The sequence below is a fragment of the Coregonus lavaretus genome, assembly GCF_964263955.1.
Source record: "Coregonus lavaretus genome assembly, chromosome: 11".
Taxonomy (NCBI): Eukaryota; Metazoa; Chordata; class Actinopteri; order Salmoniformes; family Salmonidae; genus Coregonus; species Coregonus lavaretus.
Genome location: NC_139998.1, coordinates 2731512 through 2750038, shown reverse-complemented (window position 1 = coordinate 2750038; position 18527 = coordinate 2731512). Strand labels below are relative to the sequence as shown.

General features: G+C 44.1%; 1 protein-coding gene across 1 annotated transcript in view; it reads left to right on the top strand.

Annotated features, from left to right (window-relative positions):
- The first annotated feature begins 755 nt into the window (after positions 1 to 755).
- LOC311137050 (activating molecule in BECN1-regulated autophagy protein 1B-like) overlaps positions 756 to 18527 on the top strand; it is a 34898-nt gene continuing 17126 nt past the window's right edge. The window contains exons 1-11 of the mRNA XM_084171359.1: positions 756 to 1042; positions 10975 to 11218; positions 11586 to 11644; positions 11790 to 11973; positions 12355 to 12527; positions 12763 to 12829; positions 12936 to 14641; positions 15025 to 15111; positions 15329 to 15514; positions 17457 to 17638; positions 18053 to 18163. Of these exons, the coding sequence (XP_084027485.1) occupies positions 11084 to 11218; positions 11586 to 11644; positions 11790 to 11973; positions 12355 to 12527; positions 12763 to 12829; positions 12936 to 14641; positions 15025 to 15111; positions 15329 to 15514; positions 17457 to 17638; positions 18053 to 18163 (2890 nt within the window). The 5' untranslated portion in view covers positions 756 to 1042; positions 10975 to 11083. The remainder of the gene's footprint in view (positions 1043 to 10974; positions 11219 to 11585; positions 11645 to 11789; positions 11974 to 12354; positions 12528 to 12762; positions 12830 to 12935; positions 14642 to 15024; positions 15112 to 15328; positions 15515 to 17456; positions 17639 to 18052; positions 18164 to 18527) is intronic.

The window sequence follows — 18527 nt, the reverse complement described above, 5'->3', positions numbered from 1 at the left end:
AATATTGGACATGGTTTATGAAAACATTGCAACAAAATGATTAATACTTTTTAAAATGTTCTTCATGGAAAAGTACGATATAGTTATGCACTTGTAATTTGTATTTGCTAATAGATTAAAAAATATATATTATTGACACCATATTCCCTGGGTTTACTGGGATTGTAGTGTTGAAGTGTTGATTATATGGTGTCAGGAGAGCACAGCGCATGGAAGAAAGCAGTGAGATATGCAACATAGCATTATGTTTCTGCAAAATATTCACCGCTAGCGCGCAGGGATCAAATCTGCAATAAATTAAATGCAGGGCAGAAAATACATTAAATGTATTTCAGTCATGTGTCTGTTTGAGCTGGCTTTTACATTGCCTCTTATCTTTTGATAATGAAAATGGCTTGTGTGCCTATACAGAAGTTTTGCCTCTGGGAGTTTTCTTGAGCCAAAAGGGGTTCTTACAGTGGCCAGAAATGACCTAATTGGACAGAAAGGGGCACTCCTCCACATCTCCCAGCAAAAGCAATTTATTTAATGTAATTTATATAAGAGTACAAAAAATAAATAAAGTTGGTTTCTTTTCATTAGGAAGTCAGATTATTGACTGCAAATCAAGTCATTTGAGTAAAAATTATTAAATAGAGGCACCGGCAAATAATATTCTCATTAATGTCTTAGCGCATCTAGTCATTGTGTTCTTTACGATCTGGGCTCTGCTCATGTGACTGCCTGTTTCTACAGTTTCCTGATCTGGGAAACAGTATACGGATAGCTAGCACAACGAATTAGCGCCATGCAAGAAATTATGTTGAAATAGCTTTTCCAGAGGATATTAATGTAATCAATCGCAAGTATAATAGGTTGTTATTTGTCAATCATATTGGTAAATTCACTAATGTGTCAAAGCTAAGTGTAGCCAGTACTCCCGGTACATTTTTGCTTGCTAGCGAGTCAGCTAACTACGCTAACTGTTAGCTAACTAGTCTCAGCTATCTTTAGTTGGGTCCGCCTACGATGACACATTTCAACAAAAATACAAGAAATAAAGGTAGGCCATGGCCTCTGCAGACTTTTAGCAGATTGTTTGTTAGGTCTCATATCTATGTTCTAACATTTCTGTATAACTAGGTAGCTAGTTATGCTAATATCCGGGACTGGCAACTAGGATTGCTAGCTATCGTTAGCTAGGTACTTACCAACCAGCTTTTTTGTATTGGCTATTTACCAAGTTTAGCGGGTTGATGTAGCTAGTTAGCCGTTTCCCCTGGGTAGCCACATACACACACTGACAAATTAGCTAACGTTAGCTATGAGAAAATATTTGCAAGTCATTAGCTGGGTTTCTGGTTGTTAGCTATAATTTTGAAAGCACATTGGTTGTGTGTTGTCCACCGAATATGACACGTAGTTAACGAGCTTTCTGGCATTTTCTAGCTAGTTAATATTTGCTTGCTACATTTGTTTATTTGATTAGCTGACCATTTGATAGCTAGCTGGTTAGCTCTAGTTGTTTCATAACCATTTCTTGAGTTAGCTAACATTAGCAAGCTGACCGCAGTAGTTTATACTTTCAATTCGGAGTACGATCGTCAATAGCTCTCCGACGGAAGGTCCTAGGATCAGATGACGGTAGCACTCTTTCCTTAACTGAGGCAATATGCTGCTTTCTGGCGCTCCCGTAGTTTAGGGACCATCGTAAAAGTGCAATACTGGTGATTGCGTGTAAGCAAATGTTTTTGTTGCAATCCCATTATTTTTCTTCGGTGGGGTTTAATGGAGGTTGGGATTGAGTAATCCACATACACTATTTTTTATATATATATATTTTTTTACAAAACTATCTCCCACTCCTTCAAATCTTCAATAGCTCCCTCCCCAGGCTCTTGGGCCTGAGAGGGTAGCACTGCTCGCGACAGTGCCTCATGGTAACTCCTTTCCTGAGAAATCCTTTAGTCCCAGGAACCGCTCTGCTGCATCCACAATAATGTAAATCTTCCTTCCACTTTAGCCATGCCATTGATCACCATTGCCATAAAAATCACAAAGTCTACCTTCTTTACACGTAATATCTCTGGCTCCTGCTGGTGGGAGGCCAACTCTGCAGCCTGCAGTGAATGCCTATCCAACACAATGGAGTCCTTAGAAGAACCATTAGTTCCCTCAACCCTTTTGATTGCCTCTGCATATGAAATGCTCTGGACGGCCCTGACTTTGTCAACTTCATTCTCTTTAGCCCTCGACGGGCACTCCGAAGATTTCCACCACAGTTGCAACACTTTACAGTTTCTTCATTACATTCACCATTACCTTATTTTCCACACCTTCCACATCTCAGATTCTTCCACTTGCAGACATTTTCTACATGTCCAAACATTCTACACCGTTTACACTGCAAAGGCCGGGAAATATAAGCTCTTACAGGAAAGTGCACATACCCCAGGTTCACTCGGGTTGGGAGGGACTCCACAAAAAAACACAAGAATAGACAAACTCTTCTCTTTCTTGCCATCGACTCAACGATTCATCCTACGTGCATCAACCGCTCCAGGAATACTCTTCAGCACTTTGATGCCTACTTCCTCAGAGACTCCAGAAATTAATCCCTTGACAGGTGCTCTTTTCCTTAGCGCAAAGCATGACACAGCACAGGCATCCATTCTCCCGAGATCCAACACAAGCTTCTTCTGTTCAGCAGAAACACAAAAAATCAAGGCCAATCTTCCTGACCTCCTTTACTCACACCTCTCTCCACCATCTTGGATACGTCCAACAAATTTGTCAATTCGGGCGCCAGTACTCCCAGAAAACATACTCCCAACAGATATGATGAGGTATTCTCAACACTAGGCGTCCTCTTTCCCACCGCCATCTGATTCATGTTCCACATCCTCCTTCCTTCCTTCTTCCTCGTCTGTGCTCTCATCTTCTCCCGACGTGCTATCGGTTTCGGACATGTTCCTAACTTTTCCATCGGCCGTGCTTCTTTCCGAGTTCGCTATTTTCCCTGCATTCCCATTCATGAGCCTTAGCCCTATATGAAGATTATACACACTGTGTATGGCCCCCAGTCGCTGAAGGGCCCAACATTTTTATTACCTCTTAACTACCAAGGGTGATATATTTGAACCATTTACAAGGATACTTTTCAAAAGCTTCCTATCAAGGTTAAATAGAGATGTAAAACCACAATGTGAAGTAACATTCAGTAACATGATAAGAATATCCCTGGAAGAAATAGAGACCCACACACTGTCGGAAAAAGGAATAGATCCAAAATTGAGGCTTGAATGCAAAATAAAGATGTTTATTGACAAATCTTGGTGCCCAAAGAATATATATCATAGTGCAAGAGAGTGCATAAATGAAAGGTGAAAACAAAAAACACAAACGTTTAAGCCTCAGGCCATCATCCGTGTAAATTGTTGGCACACACATCTGGTTTCTATTTTTATTTCCCTACTCTTACAATCTGGTTTGATTTATTCTGAGGAAATGTTCACATGGTCTATGTATAAGCAATAATTGATGATGTTTCTGTGTCCGCTTTTGTATATTTAGTATATAATCTAGATCATGCATTCTATTGTACTAGGTACTGATTTATAGATTTTCTGATGTATTTTCTTGCCCAGTCATATGCAATTATCATTGAAATGGAAACCAGGTGTGTGTGCTGACAATTTACACTGATGATGGCCTGAGGCCGAAACGTTTGTTTTGTTTTCACCTTTATTTATGCACTTTCTTGCACTATGATAAGTTCTTTATGCACCATTATGTTTCAATAAACATCCTTATTTTGCATTCAAGCCTCAGTTTTTTTTCGACAGTGTGCGGTCTTTTTCTTCCAGTATTCTTATTTTGACTCCTACGCACCTGGAACAGACACTTTTCAGTAGTAAGGACCTTAAAAGAGCGCAGACGGCCTCTGATCATTCAAGAATATTCCTTGAAAATGTGGAGTAGGTGCAACATAAGACAAAAAAGTGACAAGGGTTTGAGTGAGAGGACTAACTGGTGTCTCCAAGTGGCCACACACCTCAAGTGTGCCCAGTTCCTAAGTATTTCCAATGCACTTTTATGACTCAAAGAAGAGTCTTCAACTTTTTTTTTTTTTTAAGCTCTCCTAGCTGTGCCACTGAGGAACTAGAGCAAGCACACTTGTAGTTTTGTTTGGAACAAAACCCTGCATCCCCGCAATCACACAATTACTGTAGGTGTTTACCTAATCCAAAAACGGCCCATTATAAATCACAATCTGGGTCAGGTGGGCATCATTTGAAAGCTTGTTCTATTGCCAACATGACTAGCTAAGTTATAGAATATGATTGCTTTCACGAGGCAATTCAGAGTAACAGATCATAACGCGCATAGAAAGGAGTCATAGAAAGGAGTCATGAGTGCATTCAGGTGCGTGTTCTGCGGCAAATGTTCTTTACAATAGACAAACAGGCTCATTCTGTTCAGAACAATCCAGGGTATGACGCCATGTGCACATTTGGACTCACAGGTGTTTGGCTTGCTTGTATTACATCAAAGTAGCATTTATTATAATCCTCAACATCTCATCTTTCAAAATACATAGAGTCCACTTCTTTTACAGCATTTCCCTCACTCAGACAACAAAACATTTGTAAAATGTGCCCAATTTTGCGGGATGGATGGGGGCAACTTCTTGTCGCGTGCGGTGCTCAAGTTAGGAAAGGGCTGTCAAGCGCAGAGCCTGAGCTCTGACGATAATGTTACTGTATAGCCACTGCGTTGTAATATAAGTTGTTATCAGTGCCATTTTCAACCCCTTTACGGGTACAAGTGTAAAGGGTTAATTCACGTACAGATCTAATTTTCAATAGCTTCCAGTTCAAATGACATATACATCTACAACCACTTGATGTTGGGTCACTGACCTTCCTCGCCCATAGGTACGCCCATTAGAAATTTTTATTTTTATTTTGCATGAATATTTCCTGTGATGGATCTAATTATCAATAGCTCACAATCCATATAAGCTAAATATCAAGTGCAGTGGGCTCCTTGACCTCTTATCAAAGGTACATGTTTTGTTTTGTTTGTTCTCTAGAAATATTTGTAATGTTACTGTTTTGGTTACTAATGTACATGCAGATCTTATTTTCTGTAGGTTATATCCAGATGTTTTTGAAATTCAACACATATTTAATATGTACAGTCACCTCAAATTATTGGCACCTTGATAAAAATGAGCAAAAAATACTATTACATTAATAATTAAAATACTGAACTATATTGTATGTTCCAAAAATTGGGGAAATTATACTGAACAAAAATATAAACACAACAATTTCAAAGATTTTGCTGAGTTACAGTTCATGTAAGGAAATCAGTCAATTGAAATCAATACATTAGGCCCTAATCTATGGATTTCACATGACTGGGCAGGAGTGCAGCCATGGATGGGCCTGGGAGGGCATAGGCCCACCCACTTGGGAGCCAGGCCCAGCCAATCAGAATGAGTTTTTCCCCACAAATGGGCTTTATTTCAGACAGAAATACTCATCAGCACCCCTCCCTCCCCCCTCTGATGATCCCACAGGTGAAGAAGCCGGATGTGGAGGTCCTGGATTGGCGTGGTTACATTTAGCCTTTTATTTTCCCCAGCACAAGGTGCACCTGTGTAAGATCCACCACTATATTTTACAGTAGGTACGAGGTACTTTTCTGCATATGCGTCCATGGTCTAAGATCCCTCCCAATGTGTTCTCCAATCTCATAAAATATTTTAGATAAAGGCTGTGTCATTGTCCTTGCAAGGGGAGGGTGCTGGAGTTTTGAAAACAGGTTCCATTTACTTTGACATCTATCTTTTGAGATGTTTTTTTTTGTATTACTTGTTAAACACAATATCTAAAAAAAAAACATCTCAAAGATAGATGTCAAAGTAAACTTGCGAGGACATCGACACAGCCTTTATCTAAAATGTTTTATGAGATTGGAGAACACATTGGGAGGGAGCTTAGACCATATGCAGAAAAGTACCTCGTACCTACTGTAAAATATAGTGGTGGATCTTTGATGTTATGGGGGCTATTTTGCTTCCACTGGTCATGGGCATCATGAACTTTACCAAGTATGGGAGATTTTAGCCAAAAACCTGGAATCCTCTGCCAATAGGCTGAAACTTGGCCACAAGTGGATCTTCCAGCAAGACAATAACCCCAAGCACACATAAAAATCCACAAATATATGATTAATTGACCAAAAAATCAACAGTGACTTTGCTACAAGTGAATTTAGCTCTCAAGTACATGCAAGTAGCGTACATAGTAGGTTACGTATGAGTGAGAAAGATCACAGGTCTATTTGTTTTTTGACCTTGTATTTTGCATAAAATTCATAAAAAAATAAACTAGATCAAATTTCAAAATGTAATTGTGAGAAAAAAATATAACGTTGGTTTAAGATCTCTAGATCATTTAATTGAGACAAAATGTAGGTTTTCAGTAAATGCCAGGTTAACTGATTGCACTTTTAAGACGGTCCCTTAGCCGTGAGTGCATAATATTCCCCCATCGAAACCAATGGAAAGTCACTTTTTAAAAACTGAATGGAATGGTGAAAACAAACGCTGTAGCTGCGTTGCTCTCTGTCATCTGATTATAAATGTATCACTCTATTCATCCTAGCTAGGATATTCTATCAAAGAGGTATTGATGAGCAAACTCTGAATATCAAACCAATATCCAAATTGAAAACAAATTTAAGGCGGTACCAAGCCGTTTTCTTAAATAATTGGTACAATGCCTTGCAAAAGTATTCATCCCCCTTGGCGTTTTTCTTATTTTGTTGCATTACAACCTGCAATTTAAATTGATTTATATTTGGATTTCATGTAATGGACATACACAAAATAGTCCAAATTGGTGAAGTGAAATGAAAGAAATAACTTGTTAAAAAATTCTAACAAATAAATAATGGAAAAGTGGTGTGTGCATATGTATTTGCTATGATGCCCCTAAATAAGATCTGGTGCAACCAATTACCTTCAGAAGTCACATAATTAGTTAGATTGCACACAGGTGGACTTTATTTAAGTGTCACATGATCTGTCACATGATCTCAGTATATATACACCTGTTCTGAAAGGCCCCAGAGTCTGCAACACCACTAAGCAAGGGGCACCACCAAGCAAGTGGCACAACGAAGACCAAGGAGCTCTCCAAACAGGTCAGGGACAAAGTTGTGGAGAAGTACAGATCAGGGTTGGGTTATACAAAAAATCCAGAAACTTTGAACATCCCACGGAGCACCATTAAATCCATTATTAGGAAATGGAAAGAATATGGCACCACAACAAACCTGCCAAGAGAGGGCCGCCCACCAAAACTCACGGACCAGGCAAGGAGGCCATTAATCAGAGAGGCCATAGGACCACTTTAAGCCGAACACTCCACAGAGCTGGGCTTTATGGAAGAGTGGCCAGAAAAAAGCCATTGCTTAAAGAAGAAAATAAGCAAACACGTTTGGTGACTCCCCAAACATATGGAAGAAGGTACTCTGGTCAGATGAGACTAAAATTGAGCTTTTTGGCCATCAAGGAAACGCTATGTCTGCCGCAAACCCAACACCTCTCATCACCCTGAGAACACCATCTCCACAGTGAAGCATGGTGGTGGCAGCATCATGCTGTGGGGATGTTTTTCATTGGCAGGGACTGGGAAACTGGTCAGAATTGAAGGAATGATGGATGGCGCTAAATACAGGGAAATTCTTGAGGGAAACCTGTTTCAGTCTTCCAGAGATTTGAGACTGGGACGGAGGTTCACCTTCCAGCAGGACAATGACCCTAAGCATACTGCTAAAGCAACACTCGACTGGTTTAAGGGGAAACATTTAAATGTCTTGGAATGGCCTAGTCAAAGCCCAGACCTCAATCCAATTGAGAATCTGTGGTATGACTTAAAGATTGCTGTACACCAGCGGAACCCACCAACTTGAAGGAGCTTGAGCAGTTTTGCCTTGAAGAATGGGCAGAAATCCCAGTGGCTAGATGTGCCAAGCTTATGGAGACATACCCCAAGAGACTTTTAGCTGTAATTGCTGCAAAAGGTGGCTCTATAAAGTATTGACTTTGGGGGGATGAATAGTTATGCACGCTCAAGCGTTCAGTTTTTTTAGTTTATTTCACAAGAAAAAATATTTTGCATCTTCAAAGTGGTAGGCATGTTGTGTAAATCAAATGATACAAACCCCCCAAAAATCTATTTTAATTCCAGGTTGTAAGGAAACAAAATAGGAAAAATGCCAAGGGGGGTGAATACTTTCGCAAGCCACTGTAGCTAGCTAGCTAATTACTTGTTTGTTGTTAATAAGCAAACTGGTTTTAGTTAGCTAGATATATTAATCATTTTACCAAGACTTCTTATTTGAAGTTAGCCTAGCTACATGGTTAACAATGTAAGCTAAAGCTGACCTCCAAGGTAGTCAGCCACTTATGACTGTCTATTTTGAAAAGATACTGTAGGTCCTTGTTTAGACTTTTAGTGGTTTAATATTTTGTTTGTTAGTTGAGCATTTCAGCAATCAGAATGATCATTCTTATGTGATTGAAATGTAGTATTTCTCCAAGCTGTCACAAATGTTGCTGTTGCTAATCTGTTTTCTCGCCAACCATTAACAAACTATTTGACCATTTGAGAGCAGACATTTACCTCGAAAACCTGCAGTTGCCTATTTGATAAAGACATGTACCTAGGCACCATGCCTGTGTTTAGTCAGTGCCAGTAGAGCTGAAATGTCAGCATTCCTTGAATACGGACTAAGTGTTTAGTATCAGCTTGTAAAGGTTTGCATCATCTTGATAAAAACCACAACACCATTGTTTAGCCATAATAGATAGTTCACTGTAAATTTCATGACATGGTTATCACTTGGCATTCTCAGACTAACGGTATTGGAGTTGTAATAATATAATAATATGTTTGCAGTGCAAGTGGTGTCGTGTATTCGGGTTGCTTTTTAAACCACATACATTGCGTACTTTGAGAAATAACCAGACTCTTCAAAGTCTGCTTTTGTGACTCAGCACCATATACTTATACTCAGCACAAATACATACATCACAGGCCTCAAAAGCAACCCCAGTTGTTTCATCTTGTTGTAATTTACATCAAAGTCAAGCTTCAGAGAGAGTTTATGAAACGCCACTCTTTGGAGTCCTGGAAAGCAACTTGATGAAAATTCCAGAGCACAATGATGATCTGTGTTTGGACCCGATTTGGATGTCTGTCTTACTTGGAATTCCAATTAGGCCCACCCGTCATGGTTTTAAAATAATGTTGCGCCGCCTGCCAAGGATTGTGTATTCCCAATCTGACTCTTGTGTTTGTCATCTTTGTTTATATGAAAATCTCCCGCCCCAGTGTTGGAAATATGTTCCCCTTGTTTAAAATGCCTTTGGGTTTCCAAGCCCAAGGTAAACAATGCTTGTTAACCCTAAGGTCGATGTCCTCGCCCACCTGGAAATATGATTAGCATAATAAAAACATTACCTTAAAAATCCTTCAGTTTAAGCTAGAGATATGTTTTTTTTGCATTGGATGCGTCTCAATCCACTGCATCTGCCTATGTAACACTTCGGCATTTGCGGTGACAGCACTAGAGCGGTGTTTGTCAGACCATGAGACATCCCAAAAATCGGTCTTCTCACAAAACCGTCTGTAGCGTCCGAACGGTTTGGTCTACAAACTATGACCCCTCTATGGAAAGATGACTCTCACGAACACAATAGTGTTCTCCGTTTTGCTCTACGACCCCCACAAGCATCTTGGGACCCGTCTGAAGTAGGTTTAGCCGATCTGCCAACTTCTGTCTGTAGTATCCGAACAGTTTGGGCTACAAACTATGACCCCTCTGCGTAAAGGTGAGACTCTCACGAACACGTACATGTTTTGTTCTAGAACGCCCACGGGCCTTACAAGACTCGTCTGAAGGTCCCCCGGTACCAGTTGAAAAAATGAATGGAAGTGTATATGGAGATTGTTTAGTGCCCAAAATAAGGGGTTAAATACATGTAAAATATATATTTCCTGATCTTTCTTATATCTCTCAGATATAGGATAGTCACTTCAGAACAAACTTCCTTTAGATTTATCTTTTGGGACTATCTGTTCCATGTAGTGAATATGTTATTCAATGTGTTTGTAACAGCAGTACGTTTTTTTTTTTATACTTCAAGGGGTCTTAAAATTCAAAATCAAATAGCAAAATTATCCTTGGTATGACCTTCCTAAAACAATTCCATATAGCTTAGTAGTACCACCCCCCCCACCCACCCATCCCCGGGCTTAGACTCTTATGGGTTAAGGGAGTGCTAAAGCAGTACTGTTTTGCATTGGCTGTGGTGTTTTGCCAATTTGTGACCAGAATATGACAAAATTGTAAAAGAGTGCAACGTTTAGGCAACCTTCCAGATGTGAGGTTTTGACTTTGGCTGCATGTGTAGGCTAGCCAGAGAGCTGCAAACTTGCATGTTCTTATTTTAGTGCTGATCTCCTACATAGTTCCATAGCACTCATTGGGGAATGCTTCCTCTAGCTGTCAGTTTACATAATAGGCTATCTAGGCCAATTGTGCTACTAATAAAGTTCAGGCCTTAAACTGCCCCCTCATCACACAGCACACACCCTCATGATCTTCAATGTGGTCCTCTGTCAAACTCTTACATTTACATTTACGTCATTTAGCAGACGCTCTTATCCAGAGCGACTTACAAATAGGTGCATTCACCTTATAGCCAGTGGGATAACCACTTTACAATGTTTTTTTTTTTCATTTTTTTTTCATCTTATTTTCTGTTACTTTTCAATAAAGTCAACTACTAGGCAACCTTTCTTTTTTTCCTTCTCTTTCTCTTTCCCTTTGCAAAACCTATGCCTACCCCACCATAACAACTAAACTACAATCTCCTTCTTGGCCCTCTCTTCCCTCCCCTCGCCACCCCAGCCTAGACTCTGCATGGCGAGCTAGCAGCAGCAGAAGTGACTCTCCCTAGAGCAGGCTGAGGCCAGTGGTAGAGCAGTGGCGTGGCCCCGGCCTGTACGGGAGGAGAACCATGGCCTCTCGTCATCAGAGGAACTCTGTGCGGATCCTGTCCAGCCGGGAGCGCGGCTCGCAGGCCTTTGGCTCGCAGCACCTCCTGCAGCAGATGGTGGAGGAGAAGGTCCGCTGGATGAAATGGCAGAGTCAGGTAACAGCCAAAGAAGACCCACTATCCCAGTCAAGGGATTTGCCCAAACTGCTTTGGTTTTCGACAGATATGGAATAGTAGTAGGCGATCCGTCTCTCACTGCTCTCGCTGCCCACTTGCTGCAGTAGGCGTTTTGATCTGGGGCAGTATGTAACTCGTCACCATGGAAACAATGCCCTGTGCTTATCTTCATCATCTTTAGTCTATTTGGGAGTTGTTCTTCAAAATCCAGAATAATATGCAGTTGATGCATCACAATTTGACTTGAATCAAGTCATAAGTTAAAAAATCCTGTCTGCTTTTAATAATCAATGTGCTACCTCCATGTAAGGCTCTGGCGTTAAGTGATGTTTGTTGCCTCACACAGAAAGTGGAGCTGCCAGACAGCCCTCGCTCGACGTTCCTGTTGGCGTTCAGCCCAGACCGGTAAGGAACTCAACTGACCCGGCCGCATGAATGGATTCATGAGAGCATTTGAGAGGCAGGGCTTCCTTGAACATTTCAACAGCAGCTGTACCATTCACTCCATGCCCCTGTTTTCTCTCTCCCCCTCTTCTATCAACTCTGATAGGACCCTCATGGCTTCCACTCACGTCAATCACAACATCTACATCACGGAGGTGAAGACTGGAAAGTGCCTCCATTCGCTGGTGGGCCACCGCCGCACGCCCTGGTGCGTGACCTTTCACCCCACCATCCCTGGCCTGGTGGCCTCAGGGTGCCTTGACGGAGAGGTCCGCATCTGGGACCTGCATGTAAGTGGTGCCTTCTATAAAACACAGACCCCTATTAAGATGAATAGGACAAGTTTCAGGTCCCCGCTTGCTAAGTTGCATAGGTATATTTTATTGTTCTGTTAGGGTGTAAGACTCTCATACACAGCACAGTCTCGCCAGAAATACATGTTGAGGAGTCCCCCAGGGAACTCGCCTCGGTCTGAGTGGTTTGTGGCGGCTCCAGGCGTCATAAGGAAGCTTTTCCATCTTCAACGTGTTGCTATTGGTAGTCTAGTTGATAAACCTTGATCACAGTAGTTTGCGTCCCGTAAACATCATGCAAACGTTTTCTATCCAGTGTTGCCGTACCGTTCTTGTTTCTTTCTCTATTAAACCCCCTTCTTGTGTTTGTTTCTGCAGGGTGGCAGTGAGAGCTGGTTCACAGAGAGCAACGTGGCCATTGCCTCGCTTACCTTCCACCCCACCGCCCAGCTCCTCCTCATCGCCACCAACAACGAGCTCCACTTCTGGGACTGGAGCCGGCCCGAGCCCTTCGCCGTGGTCAAAACCGGCAGCGAGACTGAAAGAGTCAGGTGGGACACCATTTAGACACATTTATATTGTGTTCTATTTCATTCTGTGTGACACATATTTCGGATTTTAAATATGTATAATTTGTGTCAGGAAAATGCAAAATGTCTTAACATTTATGTTCCTTTCACATGTAACAACCCCTAGTGTAGTGAAAATGTTGTATCATAATAGTATGGTAATGCTATGATTAGGATATCTTTGAGTTTATGAAAAGCTCAGCTCTATCTCTTTCAGGTTGGTGAGGTTTGATCCTTTGGGGCACAATCTTCTGACGGCTATTGTGAACCCCACCAACCAGCAGGTGAGGCCATCTAGAAATAAAAGAATCTTCTCAAAACCTTTAAAACATGGCTGTATCCTAATACCCTAAAACATTCAACATGACTATACCCTAATATGTTCTGTAGAATGATGATGACTCAGAGATCCCCATGGACAGCGTGGAGATGCCCCACTTCCGCCAGCGCTCCTTCATGCCCTCCCAGCCTGTACGCCGCACACCAATCCTCCACAACTTCCTGCACATCTTGTCATCACGCTCGTCGGGGGCGCAGGCTGGGGGGGATTCGTCCCGCCCTGGTGGGGAGGGCAGCGGCGAGCCCCCCAGCATGCCTTTGGGCCAGTACCCAGCATCGCAGAACCGTGGACCGCCCTACCCAGGCTGCACCCAGCACCTGGGCATGGTGTGCCTCTGCAGCCGCTGCACGGCCAACCGCAGCCCCTCTCTGGGCGAGGGTCCCTCCACCTCCAGGCCTGTGGTCCCCCCCGAGCCTCCCCAGGTGGCCTCTCAGCCAGTCCCCCACACCTCTACTTTCTCCTCGGCCCGTACGGAGCCCCGGCAGCCTTCGGAGCCCACTGGGGCCCAGCAGCGGCCCTCGGCCTTCACCACGGTCTACTACAGCGCCGGCAGCTCCCTGCACCGCGCCGTGCCTACCACCCACGTGGCCAGCCAGCCCCTGAGCCAGCAGCTGCCCCCGCCCGCCAGCCACCAACACCAACCCCCATCCCACCCGCTGCCCGGACCTGACTGGACACGCAGCCTGCTGAACATGAGAAGCTCAGAGAGCGGGGCCGGAAGTGGGGGGAGCAGCGGAGGGGTTATGAGTGGTGTAGGGGGTGGGATGCTGCCCCCCCGGACCAGCTCGTCCTCTGTCAGCCTGCTGTCAGTGCTGCGGCAGCAGGACGGCTCTTCCCAGTCCCCCGTCTACACCTCCGCGACCGAGGGACGAGGCTTCCCCCCGCAGCCGGGCGCCGAACCTGGCTCCAGCCCCGTGGCCAATCAGAGAGGAGGAAGTAGTGGTGGAGGAGGGGTGGGCACCAGCAGCGGGCACCACCCATTCTGGGATGGCACGCGCAGCAACCCGGCCTTGTTCCGCAACGTGCTCCAGTGCAACCTTAGCCGCTACTTCATGGAGTGCGACCGCATGCAGGACCTGGAGTCGCCGCTGGGTGGCGCCAGCGGGGATGTCGGGGGAGGGGAGGGTGGCCAGGAGCAGACGCAGGAGCTGCTCAACAACAACATGGACCCGGTGAGACCCGGGCCTTCCTCGTCCTCCCACTACCAGCCCCAGCCACCCCCACCTGCCCTAACCGAGAACAACCCCCCTCCCTCCTCTAGCGCGGCCCACTCCTCCCGGGGCCACCTGAACCGCTGCCGGGCCTGCCACAACCTGCTCACCTTCAACCACGACTCCCAACGCTGGGAGCGCACCAGCCCGGCCTCCTCCACCTCCGCTGTCTCCACCCAGGAGGGCTCCAGCTCTCCCTGGCGGCAGCCCTTCAGCCCTGCCTATGAGGATCCCCATGCATCCCCACAGAGCCGGGATCCACACCCCCATCCCCAAGAGAGGGAGAGGAGGGTAGCCCAGCCCCCTGAGCCCAGCGAGCTGCAGCCCTCCCCAGGCCCTCACGTTGCAGCCATGCCCTTCCCCACCATTGCGTCGTCCTCTGCCCAGCCCGGGGAGCAGACTGTGGGCCTGGTGTACAACCAGGAGACGGGCCAGTGGGAGCGTGTCTACCGCCAGGCCGCCTCCAGCCGCTCCGCCGACGCACCGCCAGAGGCCTTAAGCCAGGAAATGCCTGTGGATAACCCGGACGAGGACTCTCTGAGAAGGTAGAGTTATGAGAAAGGCCTTGGTAGTCTCTGCGGTGGTGTTTTTCTCTCAGACCAGGGTCCTGTTTAGTAAGACACACCGCAGCAAAACATTTTGAAACTGAAAATGAAAATGAGCATTTCTTATTGAATGAGCTCAGATAGTACCACTCTGTTTCGGACCGTTTTCTTCAGTTTGGTATCTACTGAACACAACTCGGCTCACTTTATCTAGTGATCCACTGGCACGATAACATTACAGCAAGTGACTACTGGTCTGCTTTACTCAGTATTTCCATGATAGACTTATATTGTCCAAATAGTTGTATTTGTATAAAACAAATAGACTCCCTTTGCAGAGGAGATTTAATTGCTGATCCATTGTTTGGTGGGTTTGTTCACAGGAGGCTGTTGGAATCCTCCCTCCTCTCTCTCTCCCGCTACGACATGGGAGGATCCCGAGACCACCCTATCTACCCAGACCCCGCCAGGTACCAACCTTAACCCCAATTAAAATGGTATCATCTTTGATAGGATAAAAACCCATTGAGTAAGGTTGAAAATATCCACAAACTTTCCCTAAGTGTCCAGGTGTGTTAACAACCTGAAAACTTGGGGGGGAGTTTCTGGAATTTTGCAAGCCTAGTATGAATCCTACAGCTGTAAACCCCCATTGACCCCTTCTCTCTGCCGTTATCTCTCCTGCAGGTTGTCCCCAGCTGCGTACTACGCCCAGAGGATGATCCAGTACCTGTCGAGGCGGGACAGTATCCGCCAGCGCTCGCTGCGCTACCAGCAGAACCGGCTGAGGACCCTCTCCTCCTCATCGGACAGCCCTGCTGGCAACCCCTCGGCCGCCATGGAGAACAGCGACGTGGACTTTGAGGAGCTAGAGTGAGTTGGCGGCAAACACCACGCAGAGAGAATGTTCGCTAAGTGTGTCGTTTGAGGCATGTGTCGATACTGATAGGATCAAATGCTTAGTGGGTAAGAGCGTTGTGCCAGTAACCAAAAGGTCGCTGGTTCTAATCCCCAATCCGACTAGGTGAAAAATCTGTCGATGTGCCCTTAAGCAAGGCACGTAACCCTAATTGCTCATGTAAGTCGCTCTGGATAAGAGCGTCTGCTAAATGACTAAAATGTAAATGTAAATGTAAAGGGAGTGCTGCTCTCGGATCAGCTTTCTCCATTCAAATCTTACCTTAAAAATTATAATTATTTCACGATACTGACTATGGATCAGCTCCTAGAGAGATATTACCAGCTACGGCTGCAGATATTGAGGCGGCTTATTCTAAAGCTTACCTAATAAAATGCACTAAATCACAGATTTGGCACATCATTGCGCACGTGTTAGGCTACACATCATGAAATATATATTTTTATACGTCGCTTGTTTGTACAAATTGCAAAGACATTCGCAACTTTGTATTTGTAGTCAACTTTGTTCTGAAGTTATCGGCGGTCTCAGAGAGACGGATAAACCGTGTGTTTCTATGTTTAGCGGAGATCTTCTGTGTATAAAGTAACACGGAAGGGCAAAAAAAGCATCTAACGACGCACTTAGCTGTTCTACGAGTGGTCTGAGGCAGGCGTTAGATTACGAGCGTTTTCAAGTGCAATGTTAATAACGCTGGTTTTGGGAAACAGCTCAGAGATTTAACGATGCTCCTATGAAGGTTCTAATGATGGGAAACCGGGCCCTGACCCCTTAAAGATAGAATCCTTAATTGAAACGATAACAAAGCGGTCACCCCACCTCTGTTTTGGTAAAAAGCTGAGGGATGGACCTGGAGAAATGTTACCACTTTCAAATTCATAGACAGAGATATCGAAGTAAGGACTGACCATCCATGATATCAAGATTATACTTTTAACCATGTTTTGAGGATATACAAAGTTTATATTTACAGTACGCAGGTTTCCATTGACCCAGGTGTATTCGACAAAAGCAACGTCATTGCGACATGTGCAATGAAAACGGCAGCTATAGGACAAATGTTCTAATGATCAACAAACATTTTACCTGTTCGACAGGGGTGGATTTTTCTTTATTGCGACAAATGATGATGGAAACTGTTTTTCGAATAAAATGATGATTTGAAACGAATAATTGAAGGTATTCTTTCATTCTATCCATGCTTTTTGGGCTACCTGAGACCTGAAACAGATCGGTGGTAGGGCTGTCGCCAATTTTATTAATGCACAATTTGCCTAAATGGATAAAGGAAACAGTTCAACCACTTAATTTTATTTCACTCTAGGTTTTTACGGAAGTTTTATTGTTTAGGTATAATGTCATTACATCCAGCTGTTTTTATCGACACAAGACTGCACCGTAGCAGGCAATTGTCGTGTCTGTTTTCTATGTGAACTTTCTAAATGTCGACAAAAAAATCACTGTACAAGTTCATGTTTACAAACATTGGAGTAAAACAAGCTTATATTTGAGGTTCTGATGAGGTATGACAATCGAACTAAGCTCATGAGGCATTTATAAGTTATATTCTTCAATAATCAATGTGTATATATAATTAATTTATAAGTCCAAAAATGGATGTAGCAACTAAGGATTCCACCTTTTAAAGGGATATTACGCTCTTCAATCAAAGTTTGCCAGTTGTTTTCAGACCTCAAAATGGTATTCTGTTCAAATAAGTAAAGGAGGAGATAAAAGGGGTTAAGTAGATGTCTCAGGCCATCTTTTTGGAAAAGATAAGAACCATATATTTTGCGATCTGAGTACAGTGATCCTACTTTGAACCCTTAGCTTCACCACACGTCTCCCAATAGCCTCTGTTTCTCCCAATAACTGCTGTGTGTGTGTGTTTAACAGTGATAACGGAGACCGGATGAGGCACAGAACACCGCGCAACGCCAGGATGTCCGCTCCTTCGCTGGGGCGTTTCGTTCCCCGGCGGTTCCTGTTGCCTGAGTATCTGCCATACGCTGGGATCTTCCACGAGAGGGGACAGCCTGGCCTGGCCACTCACTCCTCTGTCAACAGGGTCTTAGCAGGTAATAACCAAGATTGTCTCACTAAAGTGCACTCTGCTTATAGAGCGTCTGGTTGGTAGTGATCAAATTGTCCTGTACGGATGTCATCACTATTATAGTGGTCTATAAGAGGAGAGTACTGTAATACCCTTTACCTACTACTGTGCCAAGCTGAGCTGTATTTGAGCTGGCCTGATTACCCATCAATTATAGTTGGTGGAACCATTCTGCAAAGGTGAAAAAGAGGATGTCCAAGCCAGCACAGTACAGTTGAAGTGCGCAACAAGTGACTAGTTGACTTCTGTCATACATCTCAATGTTATCCATTTGATTGTGTTCATTTCCGCTGTCTGCAATAATGGTAGACAGTCCTCTTCCTACTTCACTTCCAATGCTCTATCCACTGACCAAAATGCCTTTCCTCCTGTCTCTCAGGTGCCTCCATCGGGGACGGACAGTCGGCGGTGGCCAGCAACATAGCCAACACAACCTACCGGCTGCAGTGGTGGGACTTCACCAAGTTCGACCTGCCTGAGATCAGCAACGGTATGTGAAATGTTCAGAACGTTGCAGGTAGAAATAGAATGAATCGAGCTGCCATGATTCCATATTCTATCTGACAGACAGTCGTATCTGTTCTACATAATGCATTTCTCTGACCATTCTGTAACGTTACATTCTCCTAAACGAGCCCCAGCTCTCATATTGTCTGAACAGCCATTTTTGCTTACCCTGATTGCGTTTACCTTGGTAGAATTATACTGTAGTATTGACATCGTGTGTGTGGGGGGGTGTGTGTGGGGGGGGGTGGGTGAGTTCTTCTATTCTTGTAGGGACCTAAAATGCCCAAAAGTCCCCACAAGGATAGTAAAACAATGAAAATTCTCCCTCGTGGGGACATTTCCCACGT